We start from the raw sequence: 12,566 nt of genomic DNA on the forward strand, positions 1-12,566 counted from the left end.
GCAGTATGCCAGAGCTCCCAGTCAGCCACACAGTCAAAGAGGTAAACTTACAACAATTCTGTATCTATACAGTCATTCTGTTTTTCACTTTCAGTACAGTATACAATAAATTACATGAACTATTCAATACTTTACTAAAAAACAGGATTTGTGTTAGATGATTTTGCCCAACTGTAGGCTAATGTAAGTGTTCTAAGCATGTTTAAAGCGGTTTAGGTTAGGCTATGATATTCAGTAGGCTGGGTGTATTAAATGCATTTTAGACTTATGGTATTTTCTACTTATAATGAGTCTATCAGTACATAACCTCATCATGAATTGAGGAAGATCTGTATAGTTATATTCAGACTACTCTGAATACTGGGTCTTATTCTATTCAGTCTGCTATGAAAAAATGCCATACTGGGTAGCTTATAAACAACAGTAATTTATTTCTCAAAGCTCTGGAGGCTGGAAAGTCTGATATCAAAGCACCGGCAGACTCATCTCCAGTACAGTGCACTTCATCATAGACAGCTATCTTTTCACTATAATCTCATATGGAAGAAAGCATAAGAGGGCTCCCTTTGGCCTCTTTTATAAGGGCACTAATCTCTTTCATGATGATCTGCCCTCATGACATAATCATCTCCCAAACGCCCCACCATCTCCTAATACTATCACCTTTGGTGTCAAAATTTTAACATATGCAATTTGAGGGGAAACAAACATTCAGACCATAGCATCCTATATAGTGGTATATAAGTCACTTTTAACTCTAGCGAAAAGAGTTTAAAAAGACAAAAGTATTAAAAATAACTATAGCTAAAACAATTTGTTAATGTACATACAATATAAAATGTGTAAATTGTGGTATCTATAACAAAATGGGGAGAGAACTAAAAGTGTAGAGTTTTAATATGTGATTGAAATACATTTCTTAACTTAAATTGTCTGTTATATTTAATAAGTTCCCATAGTAATCACAAAGAAAAATACTGAAATAGATATACAAAGACCCCCAAAAGCTAAAACTATCTTGAACCAGGAGAACAAAACTGGAGGCATTATACTTCCTGACTTCAAATTTTATTACAAAGCTATGGTAATCAAAGCTAGCATAAAAATAGACATGTCCATCAATGGATCAGAACAGAGAGCCCAGAAATAAGTTCACACTTTTACAGTCAACTGATCTTCAAAAGGGGTGCCAAAAACACACAAGGGGGGAAGAATAGTTCTTTCCATAAATCATTCTGCAAAAAAAATTGGATCCTTATATCTCACCATGTACAAAAATCAATTCAAAGTAGATTAATGCCTTAAATATATGACCTGAAACTGTAAAACTACTAAAAGAGAGCATAGGGAGAAAGCTTCTTGGCATTGATCTGGGACATGAGTTTTGGATATAACCCCAAAAGCATAGGCAACAAAAGTAATAACTAAAGCAAATGGGATTGCATCAAAAGTAAAAGCTTTTGCACAGCAAAGGAAACAGCAATATAAAGAGTAACCTATGAAATGGGAGAAAATATATGCAAACCATATATCCAATAAGGGGTTAATATATAAAATGTCTAAGAACTCTAACAAATCAGCAGCAAAATACAAATAACCTGATTAAAAAACAGTTAAGGACATGAATAGATATTCTTCATAGAAGACATAAAAATGTCCAAAATTATATAAAAAGATGCTCAACATTAGTTATCATCAGGGAAGCGCAAATCAAAACCAGGAGATAACACCTCACACCAGTTAGAATGGCTATTACCAAATAGACAAAAGATAACAAGTGTTGATGAAGAAACCTTGTACACTGTTGGTAAGAATATAAATTCACACAGTCATTATGCAGAAACAGTATGGAAGTTCCTAAAAAAATTAAAAGTAAAACTATCATATGATCTAGCAATCCCACTTCTGGGTATGTATCTGAAGGAAATAAAATCAGTATCTTGATGAGATTCTTGCACTCCCATATTCATTGCAGCATTATTCACAGTAGCTAAAATATTGAAACAATCTAAGTGTCTATCAACTGATTAATGGATGAAGAAAATGTGGTGTATAATAATATTCCGTTGCATATATATATGCAACGGAATATTATTCAGCTTTAAAAAAAAGGAAAACATCCTGCCATTGTGACAACATAGATAAACCTAGAGGATATTATACTAAATGAAATAAGCCAGACAGAGAAAGACTAATACTGCATGATCTCACTTACATGTAGAATCTGAAAAAGTTGAACTCACAAAAGCAGAGAATAAAATGGTGTTTGCCTGGCAGTGAGTAAGATGTAGGGGAACTGGGGAGATGCTGGCCAGAGGAAATGAACTTTCAGTTGTAAGATGAAGCAGTACTGGAGATCTAATGTAGAGTATGGTGACTAATAATGTATTGTTGAAATTTGCTGAGAGTTCATCCTGAGTATTCTTACCACACACACACACACACACACACACACACACACACACACACACACGGTAATTATGTGAAGTGAAAGAAATGTTAACTAGCTGATTGTGGTTATTACTGCATAATATATGTATATCAAAACATCTCGTACATCTTAAATATATACAATTTTAATTTGTCAATTATACTTCAATAAACCTGGAGGGAAAATGAAAGAATGTCATGCATCTTAGGTTTTTCCCTTGCCTTGCCCACTTCCCCCTGTGAGTCTTGGTTTTTGTCTCACCCTCCCTGTGTTCTTTATCTGACAATCACAGCTGTGGTTTGCATTTGTGTGCAAAAGCAGGAGACATCTTTTGTATTAGAAAACTTTCCCTCCCATGTCCAGCACCATGGTCTGGCATTGTCATACAAGGGATAAACACTCCTCCTCTGCAGAGAGAAAACTAGGGTCTTCTCTGAATGAGGCAATATAAACAAGCAAACGTAATACATTTTCTGGGCTTTATCAAGTAATATTTGTTGTAGAAAAAAATGAATAAACCCTTAAGTGTTGTGGTCACTGTGGTTTCCTTCTTTGTAAAGTTGAAGCTCTGACCACGCTTTCAGCCTCAAGGGAAAAATCTCTGAGCTATACAGTGAAGACAAAGAATATAATCTCCCCAGGCAGAAAAGAATCTCTGAGCAGGGGCTGAACCCCCAAGAAAAAGGCCAGGTCCATGGTAGAGAGATGCTGTCCCAACCCCACCCAGGGCCCACGTTGAGCTGTTCTACTTACCTAGGACCAGCAGTGACACCCACAGCATCATGAAGACTTGGTCTGTCGAGAGGTTTTATCAGGAATACCAGGTTTGGCCTTGATCTTACAGTTGTACACTGTCACAGTAGCCCCAAGGAAGACATCTGAGAAACAGCTTTTTCAAAGAGCAGGATGCATTAGTAAATTAGAAAAAAGGAAGTGGAAGTACCCATCCTCAAATATTAATCAAAGTTTCCTACCCAGTGATCAAAGTGAAAAAATAAATGTTAGGGTTTTTAAAAAGCTCATATCCTTGACCCCACATTTCTATTGCTTGGAAAATACCTTAAGGAAAGTATGGAAGATAGTTCTAAAAGAATGTTTTTGTGACGTTATTCATAATAGCCAAAACACTTGAAGCAACATAATAGGACTGCTTAAGAATATTCTGATACATCTAAACAATGACATAAAATGCAGACATTAAGAATGAGATAAAGTTGCACATATAAGAAGGCAAAACAACCTTGATTAATGTGAAGAGAAAAAAGTGAGGAGTAGATTGGTATTTGTAGTATTAACACATTGGGGTAGATGTAAAAAATAGAGTACATGTGTATATAAACTGACAAAGTATCCTTTTTTATTTCCTGGAAAGTATACCTAAAATAGTGGTTTTATTTGAAGAACTATGGATGGGAAGGAGACATTTTATTTTATGTCTTTCTATACTGTTTAACTTTTAAAAAATTACTATGTTTGTGAATTGATTTTATAACATTTTAAAACTCAAGTTTCCATCCTGGTATACTCACAGCAAAGGTCACTAAGACATTAGCTGCCATGAGAAATGCCAGTTCCTTCTTTCAAATAGTTTTCCCCACCCTTTCTTTATGAGTCCATACCTTGGTCTTCTTAAGGGAACATTTAATCTCATATCTGCAAATGCATATCACCTTACATACATTATGTTATATCCTACCTACTTCATTCTGAGACAAGAAAAGCATATAAGGGTAAATAGAGATTATTCCATCTCAGTCCAGCAGGAGGACCTCAAGGGAACAAAGAGTTTTTACTTGCTTTTGAAGCTAATACAAATAGCTCTGCTACATATATTCTTGTATAGGTCTCTTGGTGCATGTGGGCACTCATATCCATTGAATATATACCTGGGGGTAGAATTACTGGCTCTTAAAATTATTTTAGAAGGCTCAGCTTAGAAGGTACTGCTAAATTATTTTGGAAAGTGGTGGTGCTAATTCCTACCTTATCAACCAGTGTGTGAGAGTTCTTGTTGCTGTAAAATATTTACTGATATTGGTATTATAATCTTGTAAAATTTAGCCACTGTGCTAGGATTATCTTAATGCAGTTTTAATTTTCTTGTCCCTGGTGAATTATGCAATTGAGCATCTTTTCATGTTCTAATTGGCGAATTGGATATTCTTTTAATCTCATTGGTCATATTTTCTTTTCTTGCCTTAAAATACAAATTTTATTTCATCTGGCTTACAATTTTTCTTTTGTGATATCATTGTCTGGTTTTGGTATCAGTGTGATGATGGTCTCATAAAATGACTTCAGAAGTGTTCTTTCCTCTGAAATTTTTTGGAATAGTTTGAGAAGGATAGGTGTTAAATCTTCTCTAAATATTTGGTAGAATTCACCTGTGAAGCCATTTGGTCCTGGACTTTCGTTTTTTGGGAAATTTTAAATTACTGATTCAGTTTTATTACTGGTAATTGATCTGTTCATATTTTCTATTTCTTCCTGGTTCAGTCTTGGGAGATTTTATCTTTCTAAGAATTTGTTCATTTCTTCTAGGTTGTCTATTGTATTGGCATGTAGTTTTTTGCAGATGAAATGATACTACAGATAGAAAATCCTAAAGATGCCACCAGAAAACTACTAGAGCTCATTAATGAATTCAGTAAAGTTGCAGGATACAAAATTAATATGCAGAAGTCTGTTGCATTTCTATATACTAACAACAAACTATCAGAAGAAAAATTAAGGAAACAATCCCATTTATCATCAAATCAAAAAGAATAAAATACCTAAGAATAAACTTATCTAAGGAGGTAAAAAGCCTGTATACAGAAAATTATAAAACACCGATGAAACAAATTGAAGATGACACAAGTGGATGTAAAGCTATACCATGTTCTTGGATTGGAAGAATTAATATTGTTAAAATGACCATACTAGCCCAAGGCAGTCTACAGATTCAATGCAATTCCTACCAAAATACAAATGGCATTTTTTCCCCAGACCACAACAAACAATTTAAAAATTTGTATGGAAACACAGTAGACTTTGAAGAGCCAAAACAATTTTGAGAAAGAAGAACAGAGCTTCCAAACAGCTTGAAACTAGGTACTGAGTTACTCCTCTTAGGAACTCTGAGAGGTCTTGGCACATCCTCAAATACTGGGAGCGTTTAAAAATATAATAGTCTCTTTGAAGAAGCACAAAGATTTGAGAGATGACAAAGAGCTGGAGCAGGGTTGAATAATAAGTTTTATCACTCTTCAATATTGGGAGAGACCTTCATTTTATCTACTGTATACAAACCATAACAGAGTCAAGCAAAATAAAGAAACAGAGGAATATATGCCAAAGAAAAGAACAAGATAAAACCTAGAAAGAAAAAAACCTTAATGAAATAGAGATAAGTAATTTACCTGATAAAATGTTCAAAGTAATGGTCATAATGATGCTCACTGACCTGGGGAGAAGAATGGATGGACACAGGAAAACTTCAACAAAAAGAGGGAAAATATGAGAAAGTACAAAATAAAAATCACTGCTGAAGAATACAATAACTGAACTGAAAAATACATTAGACAGATTCAACAGCAGACTAGATAAAGCATAAAAGAGGATGAGTCAACTTTAAGACAAGGCAGTAGAACTCACCCAATCAGAGCAGCAAAAAATAAATTGAGGGCTTCCCTGGTGGCACAGTGGTTGAGAATCCACCTGCCGATGCAGGGGACACGGGTTCGCGCCCCGGTCTGGGAAGATCCCACATACTGCGGAGCGGCTGGGCCCATGAGCCATGGCCGCTGAGCCTGTGCATCCAGAACCTGCGCTCTGCAAAGGGAGAGGCCACAACAGTGAGAGGCCCGTGTACCACAAAAAAAATAAATAAATAAAATAAAATAAAATAAATAAATAAATTGATTAATTTTTTTAAAAGTGAAGATAGCTTAAGGAGCTTATGAGGCAAAACCCAGTGGACACACATTCAACTTATAGGTGTCCCAGAAGGAGAGGAGAGAGAGAAAATAGCAGAAACCTTGAAGAAATAATAATCTTGAAGAAATAATAGACAAAAGCTTCCCTAACCTGGGTAAAGAAATAGACATCCAGATCCACGAAGTTATGAGTTTAAATAAGATGAATCCAAAGAAACATACATCAAGACACATTATAATTAAAATGTCAAAATTAAAGACAGAGAGAGAATATTAAAAAGCAGCAAGAGTGAAATATTTTGTTATGTACAAAGGAACACTCATAAGATTAACAGTAGATTTTTCAGCAGAAACTTTGCAGGTCAGAAAGGAGTGGAATGATATATTCAAAGTGTTGAAACAAAAAATAAAAAATCCGACAAATAATACTCTACCCAGAAAAGTTATCAGGTAGAATTTAAGGAGAGAGAAAAAGTTTTCCATACAAGCAAAAGCTAAAGGAGTTTTCACCACTAAACTGGCCTAACAAGAAGTGTTAGGAGGACTTATTTAAAATGAAAAAAAAAAAAAGTTTAATTTCTAACAAGAAAACATATGAAAGAAAATATTTCACTGGAAAGGTAAATATATAGTAAATGTAGTGGTTTAATCACTTATAAAGCTAGTATAAAGATTAAAAGACAAAAGCAGTAAAAACAACTATTACAATCATTAGTTAAGGGATACACAAGACATGAAGATATAAACTGTGAGGTGGAAAGTAAAAATGTTGAGATATAGGGATCAAACTTACGTTGCTTTCAATTTAAAATAGAATGTTATGTTATTATTTGAAAGCCTCCTGGTAACCACAAAACAATCCGTTAGTAATTACCGAGAGAGAGAGAGAGAGAGAGAGAGAGAGAGAGAGAGAGAGAGAGAGAGAGAGAGAGAGAGAGAGAGAGAGAGACATAAGCATAACAGTAAAAAAAAAGTCATCAAACCACAAAGGAAGAGAACAAGATTTGATAAGTGGTGCTGGGAAACTGGACTGGAGAGCTACATGTAAAAGGATGAAATTAGTACATTTTCTCACACCACATACAAAAATAAACAAATGAGACTTAATTAAATTTAAAAGTTTTTGCAAAGCAAAGGAAACCATCAACAAAATGAAAAGATAACCTACTGGATGGGAGAAAATATTTGCAATAAGCTCATACAACTCAACATCAAAAACAAACAAACCAACAAAAAACAGAATTAAAAATGTGCAGAAGAATTCAATACACAATTTTTCCAAAGAGGAAATGCAGATGGTCAACAGACACACCACTAATCATCAGGAAAATGAAAATCAAAACCACAATGAGATATCACCTCACACATGTCAGAATGGCTATCACCAAAAAGAAAACAAATAACAAATATTGGTGAGGATGTGGAGAAAAGGGAACACTTGTACACAGTTGGCAGAAATGTAAATTGGTGCAGTCACTGTGGAAAACAGTATGGAGGTTCCTCAGAAAACTAAAAATTGAACTACCATGTGATCCAGTAATTCCACTCCTGGGTATACATCTAGAAAAACCAAAAACACTAATTCAAAAAGATACATGTACCCCAAGGTTCATAGCAGAATTATTTACAATAGGCAAGATATGGAAGCAACCTATGAATAAAGATGTGGTATATATATTGAATATATATGTATAAAATGGAGTATTACTCAACCAAAAAAAAAAAAAAAAGAATGAAATTCTGCCATTGCAGCAACATGGATGAACCTAGAGAGTACTATGCTTAGTGAAATAAGTCAAACAGAGAAAGATAAATACTGTATGTCATCACTTATATGTGGAATCTAAAAACAAAGCAAGCGAATATAACAAAACAGAAAAAGACTCACAGTTATAGAGAACAAAGTAGTGATTACCAGTGAGGAGAGGGAAGGGGGAGGGGCAAGATAGGGATAGGGAATTAAGAGATACAAACTACTATGTATAAAATGAATAATTATATTCTACAGCATAGGAAATGTAGCCATTATTTTGTAATAACTGGAAATGGAGTATAATCTATAAAAATATTGAATAAGTATGTAGTATACCAGAAGCCAAAATAATATTGTAAGTTAACTATGCTTCAATTAAAAATAATTATAATTTAAACTGGTACACTTTTACAGAGACACCAGGGTGATTTTAAAATTTATCTGAAAGATAACATTTAAATTTCTAAAAAATTGTGAAGATTGTTTAGGATGTAAAACTAACTCTTGTAAATTTGGCATGATAAATTCAAAAGAACAAACATATTTGGAAACACATCAATGATTGTAATTTAATTTTGTTGAACATATAATTTCACTTGCTTGTATATTTAAATATTTTGTAGCTAAAATAATTATTCACTTAATGAATAAAAATAATATAAAATTTGTAAAGTCTTTAAAAAAGAAGAGTGCAAGAGAAGAAAAAAAGGAACACAGAAGAACTACAAAAACAAGTAGAAAAGAATTAACAAAGTGGCAATATGTACATACCTATCAATAGTTACTTTAAATGTAGATGGACTAAATGCTCCAACCGAAATACACAGAGTGACTGACTGATAAGAAAACAAGACCCATATATATACTGTCTACAAGAGAGTCATTTTAGATGTAAGGACACACACAGACTCAAAGTGAAAGGATGAAATAAGACAGTCTATGCAAACGGAACCAAAAGAAAGCTGGAGTAGCGATACTTATATCAGAAAAAATAAGTTTTAAAACAAAGACAGTAGTAAGAGACAAAGATGGGCATTACATAATGATAAAGGGGTGAATCCAACAAGAGAATACAACATTTATAAATATTTGTGCATCTAACATAGGAGCATCTAAATATATAAAGCAAATTTTAACAGACCTAAAGGGAGAAATACACAGTAACAGTTGTAGGGGATTTTAATGCCCCACTTACATAAGTGAATAGATCAACCAGAAAGAAAATTAATAAGGAAACATCTGCCTTAAAGGATGTGTTAGCCAGATGGACTTAACAGATATATACATAATGTTACACCCAAAAATAACAGAATGCACATTCTTCTCTAGGGCTCTTGGAATATTTTACATATGTTAGGCTACAAAACAAGTTTTAATAAATTTATGATAATTAAAATCATATCAAGTGTCTTTCTGAACACAATACTAAACTAGAAATTAATACATGAAGACAACAAAAATTCACAAATGTGGAGATTAAACAACATACTACTGTGCTTGCTTCAGCAGCACATATACTAAAATTGGAATGGTACAGAGAAGATTAGCATGGCCCCTGTGCAAGTATGACATGCAAATTCGTTAAGCATTCCATATTTTTAAAACAAACAAACCAATCCGAAAATGGGCAGAAGACCTAAATAGACATTTCTCCAAAGAAGATAAACAGATTGCCAACAAACACATGAAGGGATGCTCAACATCATTAATCATTAGAGAAATGCAAATCAAAACTACAAGGAGGTATCACCTCACACCATTTAGAATGGCCATCATCAAAACATCTACAAACAATAAATGCTGGAGAGGGTGTGGAGAAAAGGGAACACTCTTGCACTGTTGGTGGGAATGTAAATTGATACCACCATTATGGAGAACAGTATGGTGGTTCCTTAGAAAACTAAAAATAGAACTACCATACGACCCAGCACTCCCACTACTGTGTATATACCCTGAGAAAACCATAATTCAAAAAGAGTCATGGACCACAATGTTCATTGCAGCTCTATTTACAATAGCCAGGACATGGAAGCAACCTAAGTGTCCATCGACAGATGAACGGATAAAGAAGCTGTGGCACATATATACAATGGAATATTACTCAGCCATTAAAAGAAACAAAATTGAGTTATTTGTAGTGAGGTGGATGCACCTAGAGTCTGTCATACAGAGTGAAGTAAGTCAGAAAGAGAAAAACAAATACCGTATGCTAACACATATATATGGAATTTAAAAAAAAGAAAAAAAAATGGTTCTGAAGAACCTAAGGGCAAGACAGGAATAAAGACACAGACGTAGAGAATGGATTTGAGGACAAGGGGAAGGGGAAGGGTAAGCTGAGACGAAGTGAGAGAGTGGTAAGGACATATATACATTATCAACTGTAAAATAGATAGCTAGTGGGAAGCAGCTACATGGCACAGGGAGATCAGCTAAGTGCTTTGTGATTACCTAGAGGGGTGGGATAAGGAGGATGGTTGGGAGATGCAAGAGGGAGGAGATATGGGGATATATGTATATGTATAGCTGATTCACTTTGTTATAAAGCAGAAACTAACACACCATTGTAAAGCAATTATACTCCAATAAAGATGTTAAAAACAACAACAACAAAACCTACAACATACTACTGAGCAATCAGTGGGTCAGAGGGAAGTCAAAAGAGAAATAAAAAACTCTGAGGCAAACAAAAATTGAAATGTACCAAAATTTGTGGGATACAGCATTTCCAAGTTCTACATCCACAAATCAGTCATGTGATATACCACTTTAACAAAATGAAGGTTAATAATCTCAATAAATGAAGAAAAAGCTTTTGAAATAATTCAACATTCATTTATGATAAAAACTGTCAACAAGGTTGGCATGGAAAAAGTACCTCAACATAATCAAGGTCATATATGACAGGCCCACAGCTAACATCATACTCAACACTGAAAAGCTGAAAGCCTTCCTCTATGATCAGGAGTTAGATAAGGATGTCCACTCTCTCCATTTTTATTCAATATGGTATTGGAAGTCCTAGCCAGAGCAAATAGGCAATAAAAAGAAATAAAATGCGTCCAAATTGGAAAGGAAGAAGTAAATCTTTTACTATTTGCAGATGACATGATATTATGTATAGAAAATCCTAAAGACTTAATAAAAAAACTGTTAGAAATAATAAATGAATTCAGTAAAATTTCAGGATACAAAATCAATATACAAAAATCTGCTGCATTTCTATATCCTACTAAACTAAACTATCAGAAAGAGAAATAAAGAAAACAGTCCCATTTATAACTGCATCAAAAATAAAATACTCAGGAATAAATTTAACCAATTAGGTGAAAGACCTGTATATTTAAAAGTTCAAGTACTAATGAAGGAAATTGAAAATGAAACAAACATATGGAAATATATACCATATTCATGTACTGGCAGAATCAGTATTTTATTTTAAATTTGTATTGGAGTATAGTTGATTTACAATGTTGTGTTAGTTTCACATGTACAGCAAAGTGAATCAGTTATATATATATATATATACACGTATGATACTTGTTTTTCTGTGTCTGACATACTTCATTCAGTATGACAATCTCTAGGCCCATCCATGTTGCTGCTACGGGCATTATTTTGTTCTTTTTCAAGGCTGAGTAATATTCCATTGTGTATATCTATATCTACCTATCTATACTATATATCTATATCTATATATATCTCACATCTTCTTTATCCATTCATCTGTTGATGGACATCTAGGTTACTTCCATTTCTTGGCTATTGTAAATAGTATGCAATGCATGTTGGGGTGCATGTATCTTTTCAAATTATGGTTTTCTCTGGGTATATGCTTAGGAGTGGGATTGCTGGGTCATATGGTAGTTCTATTTTTAGTTTTTTTAAGGAAGCTCCATACTGTTGTCCATAGTGGCTATATAAATTTACATTCCCATCAGACAAAGTAGGAAAGTTCCCTTTTCTCCACACCCTCTCCAGCATTTGTTGTTTGTAGAGTTTCTGATGATGTCCATTCTAACTGGTGTGAGGTGATACCTCATTTTAGTTTTGATTTGCATTTCTCTAATTTTTAGTGATGTTGAGCAGCTTTTCATGTGCTCTTGGCCATCTGTATGCCTTCTTTGGAGAAATGTCTATTTAGGTCTTCTGCCCATTTTTTGACTGGTTTTTTTTTTTTTTATATATTAAGTTGTATGACCTGTTTGTATATTTTGGAGATTAATCCTTTGTCCGTTGATTCACTTGCAAATATTTTCTCCCATTCTGAGGGTTGTCTTTTTGTTTTGCTTATGGTTTCCTTTGCTGTGCAAAAGCTTTTGTGTGTGTGTGTGTCTGTGTGTGTGTGTGTGTTTTATTCCCATCCTACCTCTAGTCTCTTCATGACATTTTTTTTTCTTAGATTCCATATATATGTGTTAGCATACAGTATTTGTCTTTCTCATTCTGACTTACTTCACTCTGT

General features: G+C 33.9%; 1 protein-coding gene and 1 non-coding gene across 2 annotated transcripts in view; one reads left to right on the plus strand and one right to left on the minus strand.

Annotated features, from left to right (window-relative positions):
• Window positions 1-3,215, minus strand: part of FCRL5 (Fc receptor like 5) — a 49,836-nt gene extending 46,621 nt beyond the window's left edge. Inside the window, exon 1 of the mRNA XM_059069704.2 lies at window positions 3,185-3,215. Within this exon, the coding sequence (XP_058925687.1) occupies window positions 3,185-3,215 (31 nt within the window). The remainder of the gene's footprint in view (window positions 1-3,184) is intronic.
• A 6,379-nt stretch (window positions 3,216-9,594) lies between these two features.
• LOC131746683 (U6 spliceosomal RNA) lies at window positions 9,595-9,701 on the plus strand. Its single transcript, XR_009332611.1, has one exon. It is a non-coding gene; the product is annotated as a U6 spliceosomal RNA (small nuclear RNA).
• The last annotated feature ends 2,865 nt before the right edge of the window (window positions 9,702-12,566 follow it).

This window comes from Kogia breviceps, chromosome 1 (assembly GCF_026419965.1).
Source record: "Kogia breviceps isolate mKogBre1 chromosome 1, mKogBre1 haplotype 1, whole genome shotgun sequence".
Taxonomy (NCBI): Eukaryota; Metazoa; Chordata; class Mammalia; order Artiodactyla; family Physeteridae; genus Kogia; species Kogia breviceps.